At 36.5% G+C, this 19,265-nt stretch overlaps 1 protein-coding gene across 28 annotated transcripts in view; it reads right to left on the bottom strand.

Moving 5' to 3' along the window:
* Nucleotides 1-19,265, bottom strand: part of MFF (mitochondrial fission factor) — a 32,866-nt gene that overhangs the window by 10,126 nt on the left and 3,475 nt on the right. For 6 of the 28 annotated variants that reach the window (XM_054548693.2, XM_054548696.2, XM_054548700.2 and 3 more), the window contains exons 2-7: nucleotides 19,138-19,249; nucleotides 18,152-18,329; nucleotides 17,083-17,303; nucleotides 15,554-15,723; nucleotides 7,425-7,513; nucleotides 4,986-5,060 (exon numbers count right to left, since the gene is read on the bottom strand). In XM_054548693.2, the coding sequence (XP_054404668.1) occupies nucleotides 4,986-5,060; nucleotides 7,425-7,513; nucleotides 15,554-15,723; nucleotides 17,083-17,303; nucleotides 18,152-18,189 (593 nt within the window). In that variant the 5' untranslated portion in view covers nucleotides 18,190-18,329; nucleotides 19,138-19,249. 28 annotated transcript variants of the gene reach the window in all.

The raw sequence follows: 19,265 nt of genomic DNA, 5'->3' as shown, positions 1-19,265 counted from the left end.
CACCTCCTCAGATTTGCTTTATCAATCCAATCATATTAGTAGCATAAATGATTACATCAAAAGACTGACTAACGAGGACTAGTAAGCTTCAGTCTAACACTCAACCCAATGGGACGGGGCCCCCTGGCATATCCCCAAGTGGAATCAAGTACTTAGAATAGGCTAGAAAAGCCTTTGAAAAAAATCACTACACTTTCTATGTATACTCTCCCTGACAGAAGGAAAGCTAATGTAATCTTGTGAAATGTGAATTTTGGACAATAATTTCAAATTAAAAGAAAGTAAAGCAAGCTGTTTCAAACCATTGCATCTTAGAAAGAGGCTAGAAGGTAAAAACAGAAAAGAAAGACACCACAGTCCACTAAACAAGAGGCCAAAAAAATATGCAACAAAGCTGTCAAGAGTCACGGATGGCCAATCACCTGCGATTTTCATCCAGCACATCCAAGATCTGCTGGTATGCCCTACGAGTAGAAGACTGGATAAGCGACAAAATGCCACGAGCAGAGGAAAGATTAGCTCCATCTTCAGGTAACATATGGGGAGGACAGACCCGAGCCTGTTGTGGCGATGGTGTCACACTGTTTACACAAGCACAGCAAATGAAGAGAAAAACACTCAAGTCAGATTTTTATAAAACTTCAGCTGAGCAGTCTTTATCTTAGTTTTCTTAGTGTTCTTGCCCCTCTTTCCCACCCTTCACTTTCCCTGCAAGAAAACAGTCAAAGAATAAACATTTTGAATTGTTTTCAAAAACTAGCTACAAGGCAGCACTTATAACTTTGTAACCCTAAACATCAAAATAAATAAACTGAATATGAAAGAACTGTAGAGAGGGAAGAGAACTACAGCAATGAATGTGTTCAACCCTCCCATTGGAGAAGCAGCATTCTTTACTTCGTGTTTATATTCCAATTCAATAAACCAAACTTCTAAGAAACAACACTGCTGTCGACTTATGGATGATTAGAAGAGTAGGACAGGGAATTCTCACATACAGATGTCAAAGTTTAAACACACGAATCAAAAGTGATTCCATAAAAACACCATTTCAAATACTTCGTACAGCCAATGAAGCAAGTTGAAGTTTATGACGAGTAAATGACACTGATTTAAGGATGAATTAGTCTTAGAAAATGGTAACAAAGCATTTTGATTGTTTAATTATAGTAAGCATATGTTCTCTAGTTAAATGACTAAAGCATAAAAATATTCCCGAATCTGTGAATACAGCACAAGAAGGCAAGGACACTTCTTAAATTCTCAATGGCTGATAACCATTTCTGGGCTTCTTAGTGACAATAATCTTAATCGTTCTTTCATGTGTGGGCTGAGATTCACAATTTCATTTGACTCCCCTGCCAGTGCTTTCTGAAAGCTGAATGAACCAATTCTTATGGTTCTAACCTAAACTCTTAAGATCTGTGTCAGTATTTTCAGGGAGCTGTTTAATGTTACAGCATGATTATCTATTGTGAGGTATTTAACTGACATACAGATTACAACAGTGGAATGAGGGCTCAACATTCTCAACATCAAGGCAAAACTAACATCAGGCTAAACGTCATCCAATGTGTATTACATCTGAAAGAATAAAAACAAAGCAGATGGTAAACAATTGAAAAAAGAAAATCTCTTATTTTGACTGTGTAATCTTTTCTAACAGCATGTATTTGTTTGGAAACTACAAAATAAGTGGGATAATTTTTTGACAGGATAGTTACAGTCATCTGATATTATTCCCAGAGTCCCAGAAAATTAAAAAACAAAATCTCCTCCACAGTTTTATGAATAACTTTGAATGGCTTGGTGATCCAAAGAGAGAAGTACCATAATATGAAAACCATGTTTTTCAAAGACTACTTAAAAGATCTAAGCCAAATCTTAACATATAAAGCAACTAATCTATCAAGCCTGATTCACCATAGGATTTAGGCCTAATGGTGTCAAGATAAACTCAAATTTTCAGATGCAGTCTCATGACTAGTGACCTTAAATGTCCGTTCAGAGACTGGCAATCTCTGGGAATACATATAAGCCAACATTATCTACTGATCCATGGTAATTGGCAAAACCCATACCAGGCATTCCAGAAGGGTAAAAACAAACAAACAAACAAAAACATCCTATCTGTGAAACAAAACTATATGTTAGTCTTACACTCAGAATTCTCTTTAGGCAGCACTGGGAAAACCCGAAGCTCTTACCGCTTGTGAGAATTAAAAAATGGCCAGTTCTGCATCAACATAAACAAACAATCCATCTTACACTCTTCTTGACAGAGCAGCCAGCGTAACTGCCTAAATTCACTCAAGTTTTAAAGGACAAATCTGTACTTTGTCTTTGCATTTGGGGGTTTAAATTGAACACTTCGTGTATCATTCTGTATTGATAAATAAACCAGCTATATATTAACATATTAAAGGCTACAATAATCAATATTTAGAATTATAATCTTGGGGCAACAGTATGAATGAACTAAACTCAAATCCATGAAAAAAACTTAATGGATTTTGGCCCATTAAAAATTAAAATAAAAGAAGGGTTACTTCCTCTAAGAGAAATCCTTTTGCCAGAAACAAAGAATAATGAATTGTTTATTTAAACTGTAAAAGTACAAGTATTTTCTGTCCATATATAGGAAATTAGGAGGTCATCTTATAAAATAGTCAAACATAAACTTACTTCAGACTAACTGCAAAGAGTTCCTAAGATGGAATGCAGAAGGTTGGATTCTAAAACAATCTATAAGATCTCTCTCAATTCTAAGATTTTACGATCACATGAAATTGGAATACAATGAGAAAAAACCTTACATGATCCTCAGTGATAATTTAATATGAAAAATACTTATGTAGAAAGATAAAAGATGAAATTAAGTAATTAAGTTCTTATCAATACTAGTAAAGATATTTATTTCCTCAAAAACCAGCATCAAAAACATAACTTGAGGTTCTAGTTGTTTCTCAAAAGAAATTAACATTTCAAAGATTAGTAAAAAATTTAGCTTTTCATTCATGTGTATGGCAATCCTCCATAAACAGCAAAAACAAAATCGGGAGTATTTTTTTTTTAATTGATGACTACTTTTGCCAGTGTTGTATAGATTAAATGTCCTTGTTTGGTAACATTTAATTCCATCTACAGATGAAATGAGTCACCATAAGATCGCCAAAACTACATTAGTAATTAGAGGCAATAAATAATTTAGCAATTTTCTTTTCTTTTTAAAACTTTAAGCAGTCTTGTTGGTCTTTTTTACAAATAAATGTAAAAACAAAAAAGAACAAGCTCCATTTTAGCAATCAGTTTGAAAGGAGCTAAAATGTACTCCACAGGTATCAACTGTGGAGGGAAACAGCGCTTTCATCTCCGTCCACTCATGGACCCAACCAAGGTTTAGTGACTTTCTGTTTCTGTTGTTTTGACAAGTGAACTATTGTGGAAAATAAAAAAGTAAACATCCTGCAAAAGCACTGAGAAGATTAAGTAAATGGCATTATATATATTAGTAATTTAATAAAAATGCACTTTGATAAACTGATTCCAGTGACATTATAAAATAGCAAAGTCTCAACATTGCCTTTTTAAAAGAAAAGATTAGAAAATTTTGAAGAAAGCACTGACGTTTACCATGCTTCATTAGTAATAGCTCTACCTCATGCTTACATGAAATCTTATCACATAAGAATTACGTAAACAACACCAGGGCTGGGCGCAGTGGCTCATGCCTATAATCCCAGCACTTTGGGAGGCCAAGGTAGGCAGATCACTTGAGGTCAGGAGTTTAAGACCAGCCTGGCCAGTATGATGAAACCCTGTCTCTACTAAAAATACAAAAGTTAGCCGAGCATGGTGGCATGTGCCTGCAGTCTCAGCTACTCGGGAGACTGGGGCAGGAGAATTGCTTGAACCCGGGAGGCAGAGGTTGCAGTGAACTGAGATCACGCCATTGCACTCCAGCCTGCAAGTCATAGTGAGACTCCGTCTCAAAAGAAAAAAACAAAACAACCACCAAAAAAACACCAGCCAATTGTCAGAACTAAAATTTAAATAAAAATTTACTTGGCATAACTATGTCATTATTAAAAGTAAGTTCAAAGTCAAGTACCTCTTTGAGTTTTCATAGGAATAATGTTTCTCAACCTGTCAATTTAACCTCTTCGGTGAGGTATCACTCTTTCAAAAAAATAGGGTAAAACAATAAAGAGAAAAAATTTTCACTAAAACACAAATATATTAATTTCTCTTGGAATTTTAAATACAGAGGAAATCTTAATATATTGCCATTATCTATGGCAACTGAATAGTTCCTGGAAGCATAATAATAGAACCAGAATAAGAGGAAAACTGTTGGCTATCGGTGTAGTTTCTTCTGCTGCTTAAGAAGTGTATTAGCTATTGAATACTTGTATTATATACCAAAACGTTCTGCTTCATGAGTGAGTCATTCTCATACCTTATTTTGTCACATGGAAAGAGTGGGTTTAATAATAGCAAAAAAAATGCTTCCAAGCATCGTTTTCATCTACAGGATTATAAAATAAATGACAAACCACACTTATGCTCCATTCTCCTTCAGAAACAAGATAGAAGAAGAAAAGACAGTGTTCTGAAATTAAAAAAAAAAAAAAAAATTGGGATCACTGAACCAGGTGAAGTTGAATCTGTCGAGAACTATTATGCCAATCAAAGCAAAATAAACAAAAAAGGATGCTTGGTCCTTATGTGCATATTATATTTCATGTTCCTTTCACCAACACATGCAAAATCATATACAACTTCCTTAGTTGGTCTAGTTATTTTTTTCCTTAATAAAGCATATAATGACAGTTTGAGAAATCCTGAAACAGAGGTACTAAAAAGCCAAACAGGAAGATAATTAGGATAGCATATGTCAATTACCTGGTGAATAGATTAGTATTAACATAATCCTTCAAAATCAAAACAACTACTTGTCAAAAGCAGAGCAGATAAAATCTTACGTGTACTCCGGTGCAGAAATCGGTGCCTGGAACCTTGAAATTTTATTTCTTGGGGCAGAATCTGATCTGTGCCACCTTAAATAATAATTATGCTTCTTTTACATATTCAGCTTTTATAACACAAAGAAAAAGCTAGATCTGATTTTACTGTTTAGAATTCACTTTTGCGCTAATAGCTGACCACAATCTTATTGCCTCTTCAAAGTAATTAAGAAAACAAAGGCTAGTGCTCCTGCTCTCATACCCGTTTGCACTTTTATTCTTAAAGCCATGGAATAAAATAAAGTGGAGACAGGCAAAGTTTCATGCACTATGATGCACAACAATTTCATGTTACAAAGAAAACACTAAAGTAGGTAAAGACAGTAAGAGTTTAATAATTATTTTAAGAGAGGTATTATACCAATTGTTTTTTCCTCACTACATTAACAACACTGAATAATATGTTCATTACACAAAATTCTATAGTAAGATGTAGATTCTTAAAGATGAATTGTAAATTATAAAATTAACAACAGTAGGAAAAGAAAGGGCAAAGTTACATTATCAACAAAGTACATATATAACATGGTAATATACTTTACAACCATAACGAAAAATATGGTTAAGCAATGTTAAGTGTTTCACTGTGAAAATGTATAAAGATTCATACTTTTACTATCAAAAATGAGATTTTCAGTTTTACTAAAAATTTAGAAAATGTCATTAAAGCAACTTAAAGAAAAAAAGAAAATCAAGTATTAGTTAATACTGTAAATCTTTTCTGTTATGAGGAACTTATGTTATTGGGTAAATGCAAAAATATCTATACCATCTACTCTAAGTTATACTTCACTGGACTGGTTTTCATACATAATAAAGGGGTTTCCTTTCTCTTCAGTTGAATGCAGCTATCAATAATACACACTTTGGGAGAAAAAATAAGAGTGGTGCTCTATTACAATAATCTTGTTTTTATTAATGTAAAATGTCGAAGTAGCTAAGAACCTAAATAGTAAGCCACATCTTTATAAAGTGGAAAAGCTTACTAGAAATCTTTGTTGCCTTAGGATAATGTTACAAAAAGAATATAATTAAAGCTCTTGAGTGTATATTTAATCACTCTAAAGCAGATCAAGAAGCCACCTTAGCCATAAATGATACAGCCTCTTTACCGTTTGTGTAATACATTTGGAAATAGTCTAGAAAAAATGGATTTCATGGGCCTGCTGACATCACTGCTAACCAGATACCTTTAGGGAAAACACAATCAAAAAATTTCATATTACTAATGGCTGAATCTTGCAGTAAGCATTCCCTGAAGGAGATACATATTCATTTTTACCTACTCTCTTCCTACACAGCCTTTCAGAATAATTTTAACTACCTTAGGAGATACTTCAATATTCTACAAGAAATCAGAGCAGTTTTAGTTCTCTTTTCACCTAACACAAGAGAATGGAATTTCAATAAGGCAAGCAAATAATTTATATAGAAGTTAGAACTTCCTTGTTCTTTCAAAGCAAGGATTTGAAAAAAAAAAAACCTCTCTCTACCTTGAATATCAATGACCCTAACCCCATCAAAACCCCTTCTGCACCCCAATACTCTTTAGAGAGGTCCAAACTAGAGATTAATATGCTATAATATAAATCACTGTATTGTCCTCTAGTTATTTTGTAAATAAAATTAAATGCTTTGCTTCTATCTAGATTTGCTAGCTCTCAGAAGAGATGTATCATCTCCTGATTCTTTCAGTTTCCACAGAAGCTTACATGATGCTTGCCATCACATGTGGTTCATGAGTTCACGAACATTGGCCAAAACATTAATGAGGAAGAAATATTAATCTATATAATCTATTTAAAAAGCCACTACTGACAATGACTTTCTGATTAAAATTCTGATCAGTTTTCAAGGAACATTTTGTTGTAAAAATCCATTAACTTTAATAAAAAAGTAAAAAAGCACTAACATTAATAATCTTGTGGTAGCTTTAAGATCAGAATTTGATAATACAACCAAATGAAAAAGAAAGGTTTAAACAAATAGTCTTTTAAACAACATACTTGTATGTTTTGAAAATGAAAAGGACCAAAAAATTCAATGAATCATAAGGGAGAAAGCTAAAAAATACTTCTGGAAAGAAAAAAAATCTACTTGTCTTGCTAGACTGTTTAACACAGCTCATTAGAAGCAAAACTGCAAAGGACCAGTTCACCATCTTATGATAACTTAATTAGCAAATCACACCACACAGGAAAGGATAAGGTTACTGAAAAATTCTCAGGACCAACAAAATGGCCAGATTTTAAGATTACAAAAAGTATTACAAAAATATAAAATTGATGTAAAACAAATTTTAAAAACTACACGAAGTAATTATTTAGAGAAACATGGGTACAGAAAATATCCTGAGAAAACTTACAAGAGAGATAAAATGCTAGTGCTTCTACTCACAGAGAATCATTTCTGACCAGCTGTCCATTTTGGCGAACAGCATTTTCACTCATAGACCGCTCTCTTTTTACTCTGCCAACTGCTCGGATCTGTTAAGGCACAAAGAGAGGGAAGGAAATAGAAATATTCTTAGTAGCCTAGTAGCTGCTTAGCATCAAAAGAACCTCGATACAAGGCTACTCAAAAAATTTACAACCAACTAAGAAAAGGCAACCAAGAATTGCTGCCAGGCAGTGTATTACTGACAGACTTGCCTTAAAAACAAAACAAGACACACACACATACACACTACTTACTATAATGCAGATAAACAGGAATGCCTATTTACTTTAAGAACACTACTCTAGTTTCTTTTTAAGTATCAATTTTACTTGGTACAATTATTATTTGTTTAATCTTATGCTATATACTTATTTATAAGAACAATTTGTAAAAGTGTTTACAGGCACATACAGGAAACGGAGAGTATCTGTATTATAAATAAACGTTCCTGGCTTCTAGGGTTGTAACAAATTAAGATTTGGTTGAATATTTGAAAACTAGACTAAAAATGTATCTAGCTTAATGGTTTTGGCATTCCAGAATGGCTGCAATCTCTAATCCCACATGCTCTTCTTACGAAATGTATCTTTGACCTTCTTTCATTAAGAGACAGGATCTATTTCTTTCCCTTGAAATTCAGAGGGCTGGTGACGCCTATAGAAATGATGCAAAGTGACTTCTGAGGCTAGGTCATAACAGTACAGCTTCTGCCTTTCTTTCCCCAGGTTGTTCATATTTGGAAGAATGGCAGCATGATACAAGGAAGGCCAAGTAGTCACACAGTGAGGCCATGTGTAAGTGCACCTGCCGACAACCCTAATGGAGGTCCCAGACAACAGCTAGTACCAAGTGACACGTGAGTGAGCAAACCTTCAGATAACTGAAGCTCCAGCTGTTGAGTTATCCTTAGCCTTTGAGACTTCCTAGCTTAGGCCCCAGACATTGAAGAACAGAAACAAGCTTTTCCCTTCACGGCAACTGCAAATACCTAACCCACAGAATGCATGAGCAAAACATAGGCTTGTTTGTTTTAAGCCACTAAGTTTAAGATGATTAGTTACATAGAAATGGATAACTAGAACAGTGATAATCATTAACTTTTCTGCTTATTTAAAAATACCTTTTTTTTTTTTTTGAGATAGGATCTTGCTCTGTCACCCAGGCTGGAGTGCAGTCGCATGCTCATGGCTCGCTGCAGCCTCAGCCTCCTGAGCTCAAGTGATCCTTCCATTTCAGCTTCTGAAGTAGCTGGGACTACAGGCACACACCACCGCACCTGGCTAATTTTTGTATTTTGTAGAGATGGGGGTTTTGCCATGTTGCCTAGGCTAGTCTTAAACTCCTGAGCTCAAGTGTTCTGCCCACCTTGGCCTCCCAAAACAAAGTGTTGGGATTACAGGTGTGAGCCACCGTGCCCAACAAAAATACTTAAAAAAACAAAACAAACAAAAAACCGCCCACTAAAATAGCCATGGCAACATTATGGTTTTTTTGTTTGTTTGTTTGTTTTTTTGAGACAGGGTCTTGTTCTGTCGCCCAGCCTGCAGTGCAGTGGCACAATCTCGGCTTGACTCACTGCAAACTCTGCCTCCCGGGTTCAAGCAATTCTCCTGCCTCGGCCTCCTGAGTAGCTGGGATTACAGGTGTGTGCCACCACGCCTTGCTCATTTTTGTATTTTCAGTAGAGACGGGGTTTCACCATGTTGGCCAGGCTGGTCTCGAACTCCTGATCTCATGATCTGCCTGACTCAGCCTCCCAAAGTGCTAGGATTACAGGCGTGAGCCACTGTGCCCGGCCGACATTATGGTTTTTTTTTTTTTTTTTTTTTTTTGAGGCAGAGTCTCGCTCTGTCGTCCAGGCTGGAATGCAGTGGTGCGATCTCGGCTCACTGCAAGCTCCGCCTCCCGAGTTCCCGCCATTCTCCTGCCTCAGCCTCCTGAGTAGCTGGGACTACAGGTGCCCGCCACCATGCCTGGCTAATTCTTTGTATTTTTAGTAGAGACGGCGTTTCACCGTGTTAGCCAGGATGGTCTCGATCTCCTGACCTTGTGATCCACCCACCTCGGCCTCCCAAAGTGCTGGGATTACAGGTGTGAGCCACTACGCCCGGCCACTATGGTTTTTAAAAAATTAAACTTTATAGTAAAAAACAAATAGTGTGTGAATTAAAGGACTTGAAAATTAAGATTTTCAAAATATCAATCAATATTTATTGATGTTTTTGGTTGGGCACAGTGGCTCACACCTGTAATCCCAGGTGGATGTTTTTCTTCTTTTTCTTTTTTTTTTTTTTTTGAGACAGAGTGTCACTCTGTTCCCCAGGCTGGAGTGCAATGGTGCTATTTCAGCTCACTGCAACCTACACCTCCTGGGTTCAAGCAATTCTCATGCCTTAGCCTCCCGAGTAGCTGGGATTACAGGTGCATGCCATCTCGCCCAGATAATTTTTGTATTTTTAGTACAGACGGGGTTTCACCATTTTGGCCAGGCTGGTCTTGAACTCCTAACCTCAAGTGATCCACCCACCTTGGCCTCCCAAAGTACTGGGATTACAGGTGTGAACCACCATGCCAGGCCTGGATGTTTGTTTTGTTTCAATCTGAGATTTTTTTTTTTTTTCCAGATAGGGTCTCATTGTGTTGCCCAGGATGGAGTGCAGTGGCACGATCTTGGCTTACTGCAATCTCTGCCTCACGGGTTCAAGAGATTTTCATGCCTTAACCTCCTGAGTAGTTGAGATTACAGGTACACACCACCAAGGCCAGCTAATTTTTGTATTTTTTGGTAGAGATGGGGTTTCACCATGTTGGCCAGGCTTGGTGATCTCTTGACCTCAAGAGATCCACCCACTTCGGCCTCCCAAAGTGCTGGGATTACAAATGTGAGCCACTGTGCCTGGCCTCAATGCAAAATTTTAAAATGTCTTTCAGAATCATCCTTCAGTGATTATGCACTTACTTTTATTCATCCCTGAGGCTGAGAAATAGTCTCCTAGGTTCTAGCAGCTTCCTGGAAGTTGGGTCATAGGGTCTAGTGCTACACAGTTATATAACATGTAGCACTAGACACTTTGCATGCATGCATACAATTCTCCTTTAATATGCTTACACCCCAAGTTAAATTTGATTGTTCATAAATTCCTGGGTAAGTAAATGTCCTCTAGGCTTTTTGATGGCTGATTCTCTCAATCTGTTCAAAGCCCACCTCTTCTTCAGGAATCTACTCAGAGCCTTAGTGTTTTTCCTCTATACTCATCCCCATTTTCTGTGGGACTTTTATGCAGAAGGGGGAAAGGTACAAATTATCAATGTAGACTGAACAGTTGGGATAAATATCTTCCCTCCCCAACATGTTCGCTGTCCAAAGTTTAAAATCACGAATCATGGGGAAAACAGTTAAGCCAGTGACTGCGGATTTTGGGAAGGACACATAGCCCAATTTGTCAGGAGTGACGAGACCACGCTTGTGCTAAGAGGGCCATAAAACTGTAGCTGTACAAAGAATGCAAGTGTACATCTCTGAATTTTCCATGCATGAAATGTGTATACATATATACAATCCAGCTTTTCGTCTTCTCTCCAGACTTTCGCTCCATTCTGCTCATTGCAGTCCCAGCTCCTTTCCAGAAGTGATGAGGAAGGAAAAAGAGCTCAAGAAACCATCACCAAACTGTGATCAGACCCATATTCATGAAGTTCTTGATTTTCTAAGCTTCCACAGGACCCTTTTAAATATTCACTGAGTCCCTGGGAGCCCTTCTGCATTTGTTTTAGGATATGTCATATAGCTATGGTTTTTTGCTTCACATCCTTAGTGTTGTCATATCAATTGAACTGGGCACCAATAACCATCTGCTACTTCTTTACCATAGAATTACAGGTCTAGGGCCTTCTGCTAGACATTCATGGCTTTTGTGTATCCTTCAGATTCTCAGGCTGCTGCTTTCTAAGTATCATCTGTGTTAAGGGTGGATCTAGCTAGATATTTCTTCTCCTCCAGCTCTGACTGTACACTTTGGACATAACTGCTGTAGAATTTGGCATCCTGCAGAAGATGCCATTTTATGGCTTCTGTATAAAGCTGGCATGGCTTGGGGATAGCTCCATTTCTGAAACCACTCAATGCCTTTACTCTTCTCTTCCAAAATCAGGTCAGATTTTATATATGACAACTGATTTTGCTCCTTTCAGATTAATTCCTAACTATTGACAATTCTTGTGTATATCTGGGGTTCAGTGCTCTTCCAAAGATTTATTATACGAATGAATAGTATTCTCGTACTTCTCCTCTTTGAAGTAAGAGATGCCAACTTGGGCAAAAGCTTTTACTCTCTCTCTTTAGACCAGTCCATTTTTTTCTTCCAACTTCAATGGACTTCTCACAAAGCTCTTAGGGTTTATTGTGGCTGATTTTTTCAAAGCACATCACGGCTTGATTGATAGGATATAACGGCAGAGTTCACATCTTTTGACTTAGTCACATTGTTCAAGGCTGTGTCAAATCTTACAGGCAGCATTTTCCAACTCTTTCTTTACAGTTCTTCCTTCTGGTTCTCTGGAAGGTCCTTCCCCACTGACTCCAGTTTGTATTCCTTTTTGAGAAGAGGTGGTAATGTCAGTGTTACAGCTTCTTTCTCCTCATTCACACTGCCCAGTCTACTGTAGGAACACTGAAAACTGTCACGACTTGGGCATTTTGTATTTCATGCCCAGATCACATGGTTTATTGAACAGTTGCTTTGTTAGTTCCCGGCAGACAGAATCACCAATCAATGGTCTTATCTTAGAGTTGATTTCCAAATATTGGTGGAGATTAGGCATATTGAAAGTGTTTGTCAACTTCCTGTCTTCCAGCCAAGCCTCAGATTTTTAAACCCTCTTTGAGCTAAGGGATTATTTATGTTATGTTTTAAGCCCTCCTCAAGGGCTCACCTGGATTCTTTAAGCCAGTTTAAGAACTCGGGTACAATTGCTTTCTACAAATTTATCCCTTGCATCAATCAGGCTTTCAGACAACAATTTTATAGGCTTCCTCATAAGCCTTCTCCTGGTAGTCTCCTTTCTTGAGATAGGTCGGTGGTTTTCAGTAGGGGGTGATCTTGCCCTGTAGAGAACATTTGGCAATGTCTGGAGGTATTTTCTTTTTTATTTTAAAACACACATAACATATACAATTTTAACCATTTAACTGTACAATTCAGTGGCATTTAGTACACTCACAATGTTGTGTAATCATTACTATCTAGTTCCAGAATATTTTCATCAGCCCAAAAGGAAACCCCATACTGATTAAGCAGTCACTCTCAATTCCCCTCTCCTCTAACCCCCTGGCAACCACTGCTCTGTATCCTGTCTTCATTCATTTGGCCACTCTGGATATTTCATGTAAGTAGAAAAATGCAATACATGGCCTTTGCTGTCTGGCTTCCTAAACTTTACATGTTTTCAAGGTTCATCCATGTTGTGGCATGTATCAGTACCTTTTCTTTTTTTTTTTGAGAGACAGAGTCTGGCTCTGTTGCCCAGACTGGAGTGCAGTGGCGCAATCTCGGTTCATTGCTACCTCTGCCTCCCGGGGTTCAAGTGATTCTCCTGCCTCCGCCTCCGGAGTACCTGGGATTACAGGCGTCCACACCACCATGCCCGGCTAATTTTTGTATTTTTAGTAGAGACAGGGTCTCACCATGTTGGCCAGGCTGGTCTTGAACTCCTGACCTCAAGTGATCTGCCCACCTCAGCCTCCCAAAGTGCTGGGATTGCAGGCATGAACCACCGCACCCAACCAGTACCTGATTTTTTTATGGCTGAATAAGAGTTACTATATGGCTAGATCATGTTTTGCTTATCCATTCATCAGCTGATGGACATTTTACTTGTTTCCACCTTTCTGCTATTACAGACATTTTTGGATATCATGACTTGGAAGATGGTAATGACATCTTGTAGATAGAGATCACAAATGTTGCAAACATTCTACAGTGCAAAAAGATAGCTCTCACCACAACAAGGAATTTTCCAGTCCAAAATGCCAATAGTGCTGAGGTAGAGCACTATTGCTCTACCTCATTCTGGCATCCATTGCAGAACGATTACTACAGAGCAAATGTTCTGGGGATCTCACTTTATCGATTCTGAGTAACACCTGAATGAATCATCAATGTTATCAGCACTCAGGGCCTTATTGCTTCTCTATTTCAGTTGATTTCTAGAAGCTACTAGAACCCTGGCTCCCTTACCCCTTCCTCCCTTGCTCACTGCAGCTGAGTGCTTCTTGAAGGCTACTGGACCCTTCTATAAGCTTGTATAAACTTGAAGTCCAAACCATCATCTTTGCTTTCAATAGGCAGCTGGTATTAATCTCAGAAACTCCTCTTTCATTTTAGCATCTGGCTCCTGCCACAGGATTTTAACTCTTTCCTAACAATAACATTTATACATATTGAGCTTTTAACATGAATTAGAACATGCATTATTACATTTAATTCTCCTAATAATCTTATGCACTTGGCATTACTCTTATCTTTATTTCAGAGATAAGCCCTAGAACTGTTAAATAACTTGCCAAAGTTATGTGGTTAGTAAATGGCAAAGTAGGTCTTCAAAATTAGGTCTAATCCTCACATAAACTTTTTTACCCCAGTGTTATACACTCTGGACATCTATTACATTTGACTAAATATCACAATTAATGCAGGAATGAACCCCGTAGAGTCTTAAAGCCTGGGTCTACTGAGGGAAATCTCGACAAACTTTCTTCACTCACTCTTAAAATAATCACTCAGGGAATTGCTTGGGTTGCTTTCAATCAGGAGGAGCAGAAAGACCAAAAGAAAAACCCAAAGAATACAATAAGGAGCCTTTCTTTCCTGGCAAAATCGTCACTGTAAGACAATTATTTTCACAGGTATAATTCCCAAAGAACTTTGGGGAGTTAGAAAGCTGGGCCTCAAACTGGCAGCACACTGGATACTTTTGTTTTATGTAACCATCTTGGTAACTTTCATTATTTTCTGCTATTAAAGAATTTTATATCTTCTGCATGTGTTGATGTCTTTCCCTCACTCATATCATTGTCCTGCTGAAACCAGACAGACAGCAAACTTTTTGAATGCAGGAACTATGCCTCATTAACTCCTATACTGCATATAGTATCTCCGAGATAGAAGTTAAAATATGTTTGTTAAATAATACAATTCTGCAAGTATCTTAGAGCCTTTCTGTCATATAAAGGCTCAGATTTAGTGCTTTTCACCAAACAAATACCTAGAATATCCAAACTAACTGTGAGCATATTACCTCAATTATGTCAGCAGAAACTTACAATCTAAGAACCTAATCCTAGAAAATTGCATTGCCCTAGACAGTATGGGTGCTTTACCCTCTTTGGAAAGGATTACATGCAAAATGAAACCAGACACAAGCAGTACCATTATTAATAAAAACATGTTTGCACATTGCCTTATACTAGCTTCGTGACAACATGTTAGAAGTTCAGAAGCTATATGAAAAAGATGTAACTCCAGAAATCATCACGGCAAAGAACCTTCAAAGGTTAGCTGTAAGTCAATGGCAAAGGCAGGATTCGAACTGTTACTAACACCTTGTTAGTCTACACTGCTACATTTAGGTCAACTGGCATATTAACGTGATGCAATATGGTAGCTAACTCAGTAGGAACTTTTAATCAAGTAGCGAGAATGGGTAGTGTCAAGCGAAAAAGGGCTTTCTTTGCCCTGTTTGCTAGACTGATTTTATAACAAAGTGATACATTTACTTTTTATTGCTAAACTTCCCAACATTTTCTTATTATTTAATAAGTAACACCTACCCATAAAGGCTCTTTTTTCAAACCACAGGAACTTAATAATACTTTCCACAAAATTTACATTTTCCTAAAACATAACATTCAAATTTTAGAAACAGCATAGTAATTTATTTGGCACATTTGTAAATTAGAATTATTAGTAATGTTCCATATGGAAAGCTTTCATGACATATTGCTAAAGATATTGTAAAGCCTCTTCACTCTTCTCTTTTACCTTTGTCTACATTGTTTCAAATTCCAGTGATATTAAAGTTCTACTTACTTCTTCATTTTGAGGGGTTGTAGGAGGTCTTTCTAAATCCAGAAAATCTAGTGGTCTTTCACTCAGCGTAAGTACACGAGGTGGTGTTTTCAGTGCCAGGGATTTAAAGGGAGTTGACTGAATAAGGTCAAGATCCGCTGGTCTTGAAAATGAAACATCTTCATTATTTCCTAGGAGTTTTCAAGAAAAGAGACAAAGAAGAGAAAAGCGGGAGGTTTTTTAAAAAGACAGTGATTTTTGTTCAAATGTATTTACCTTCTTCTGCTTTTGAATTATACCTCCCAATAAGCATTAGTTTCTTTCAAAATATGCTTCCAGCGTATTGACATTTCACTAATATTTATCACTGTCATACAGAAATAAGAAATTATGCAATGCACAATATATGACCAAAAAACTGATATCTAGAATATATAAAACTCTTACAACACCCAATTTTTTAAACTGACAAAACATTTGAATAGATACTTCACAACGAATATATATAAATGGCCAAAAAGCACATGAGCAGATGTTCAAAATTATTAATAATCAGGGAAATAGAATTAACATCGCAAGATGGCACTACACACCCACTCAAACAGCTAAAATTAAAAAGACTGACAATACAAAATGTTGGCAGGGATGTGGAGCAACTGTAACTCATTCATCACTGATGGAATGTGACATAGTACAAGAATTTGGAAAACAGTTTAGCAGTTTTTCAAAGTTGAAAATAACTTGCGATATATAATCCAGCAATTTCACTCCTAAAGATATGAAAACATATGTCCTCACACAGACTTGAACCCGAATATTCACAGTGGCTTTAATCCTAACAGCTTCAAACAAAAAGCTCAATGAATGAAGATGAAGGAAAAACAAATTATGGTGTATCCAAACTGAAATATTACTCAGTAATAAAACTGAATGAACAACTGATATATGCAACAACAGAAGAATCTCAAAAACATTACACTGAACAAAAGAAGACAGATAAGAGTATATACTCTATGATTCCATTTACATGAAACTCTAGGAAAGACAAATCTAGTATCTGGCTATAGAAAGGAGATCATGGTTGCCTAGAGTTGAGGGGTAGGGACTGAGTGAGAAAGAGGCACAAAGGAACATTGTAGAGTAACAAAAATGGTCTCTATTTGGACTGTGGTGGTGGTTATATGGGTGTTCACTTTTGTCAAAACTCATCAAGTACACACTTAAAAATGTATACATTTTATGTGTGTAAAACCTCAATAATTAGTTGAATTACTAAAAAATACAGACTATATTTTCTATTACTAAATTACTAAAATTACTATTTTGTACTATTTGTACTATTACTAAAATTACTATTTTGTATTACTAATTACTAAAAAATACAGACTATGGTTGAAATTCAGACTATAATAATGGATAGAAATTTCAAAAGTATAAAGTTGCATTTTCCAACTCCTTTTCTAAATAACATTTAAAAAAAGTCAAAAGTTTTCATAGAAACATATGAAACAAAGATTTAACTGGCAATCTTCTAAGTAAAGGTGAAATACCTGCTACAACAATCCTCTCCGGAACTTGCATTATCACGCTAGCATTTGGAACTCCTTCTTGGAATCCTTGTTCCAGGTCAGCGTTTGGCGGTGCTACTTTTAACTTTTCTGGGACCCTCATTCGCTGACTAATGCCTTCAGTATATTCCATTTCGTACTGAATTCGACTAATTTCTGCCATCTCAGCAGCAGTGGGAGAAGGAAATGCTGCCCCGCTCACCCTGTGGGAGAAAAATTTAAAGACAGGGCTGACTGTTAAAATGTCAGTCTCCCCTACGTAGTGAAGTTAGAAGACAATACCTTATAGAAAGAGCGAAAGGAAATTTCTCATTTGCAAGTACTGAACACATACAAAGCAAAAATAAAAGATGAAAGAAAACGTCTTCCTTAACAAAATGCCTTCTTAATTATCAGCTGAAATTGTACCTTGAGGATATTGCTTAGGACCAAATTTTTAAAATTATTATAGAATTACAACACAGATGTGTACGTACACATACACACACACTCTTTCTCTGCGTAAATAAATATGCATGCTGCTTGTAACTAAAAAAATGCCTGCAATAAAATTTAAACTTAAATTTCCTCATCAATTTGAGGGAAAGCTGCTTGGACTTTAAAAATATAAAATTAAAAATTACTGTCATGCATGAAAAAATAAAACCTTTAAATGACAAATGCATCTGTTATTCAAAACCTTTAAATGACAGATGCATAATATTAACTCTGAATTTACTAAAAAAGAAGATGCAACTCCCTGAAAATCACATCATACAAATTAAAACTTCTCCTAATGACTGAGATGCAATGAATACCAGATTTAGAATTTGTAATAATAAATCCTCATGTGTGTATTCATTTTTGGAGGGATTGAAAGTCTTACACTATTAATTTGTATTTAATATCATATTTACGTGTGTATTTTTTTTAATGCAGTAGAAAGAATGTTGCCGCCAATACAAAAGCTGATAAAAATGTAAAAGAGCATGGTTAGCCTACAGCAGTAAGCTTTAAAGCCATTGTCTCTCAAACCTATAATACCAGCTCAACTGAATAAAATTTCACTGACCTTCCTAGTGATGTGTCACTGCTTGTTCCTTTACTCATTTAAATACAGTAAATACACGTCTATAATAGCTATTAAAATACTGCTGCCCTGCAGTTCAGTTTACTTTACACAACAATTCCCCTACACATTTGAACTTTTTTTGGAGGTGTACATAACAACACGGACACTGCTTTTCCAGCTGTAAAAAAGAAAGAATAAAAATCAGTATTTCAACAATTCATTTCATAAGAAAACTATGAATAAAAGTAAATATCTATGTAAAATGACTTTTGGATTTGAACATGGCTTAGGGCTTGATTTGAGAAACCAATTGTCAAATCTATCCTAAGAAGAGTTTTTCTATACCTCGAAAATCATAAAGACAGTTTTAAGCACAGTCACTGTCTTATGATTTTGCAAATAGGATACAGAGAAGCTGTATCAAATGTATATACAAATGTGAAGTCAGATTCGAAGAAAACAATACTGCCATAAAACTCCTCTAATCATTATACTCCAAAGGGGAAAAATCCTTTTTTAAGACTAAGCCCAAATGAATAAATCATGAAGGGAATACAAAGGGCAAAAAGTAAATGTAACTGAGGCAGCCTACATATTTGACGTGTAATGGTTTCTTTAAATAAATTTCAAAATTTAGTGTAAACTTGAAATGGAAATTACACTAAATTTTCAGCAAAGACACTATATATAAATTAAGGGCATAAAAAGTTAGACAGTATACATGACTTTACCATGGCTAAGGTATTTCCTAAACTCCATGCTGGAGACATAGCCCCATCCTAAGCCCCCGCCTCACTGAGATGCCTAGGAGAGCTCTTAGAGGTTGCTCAGGATGCTCAGCCCCAGCAACTGGTTTGACTATGACTGCTAACTCACATCTTTTATTCTTTATCAAAAAGTCTCTGGGGACATAGATCTTTAAGGATTTGGCATGCAGACAATTTAAAGACTAAGAAAGTAAGCCAAAAGTGACAATTTTTACTCACAAACGTGTACCAACTACTGCTTGCTATTTGGCACTATCTGCTTCTGTGCTTCATATTAAATCCTTTAACTTGCTTCAATGTGCATGTGCTGGATTGAGAGCCACTTTTGTCCCTGGGGAAGAAAAACA

The sequence above is a fragment of the Pongo abelii genome, chromosome 11 (genome assembly GCF_028885655.2).
Source record: "Pongo abelii isolate AG06213 chromosome 11, NHGRI_mPonAbe1-v2.0_pri, whole genome shotgun sequence".
Taxonomy (NCBI): domain Eukaryota; kingdom Metazoa; phylum Chordata; class Mammalia; order Primates; family Hominidae; genus Pongo; species Pongo abelii.
Note: the sequence above shows the minus strand (reverse complement) of the source record. Positions and strands in the feature narration are given on the sequence as shown.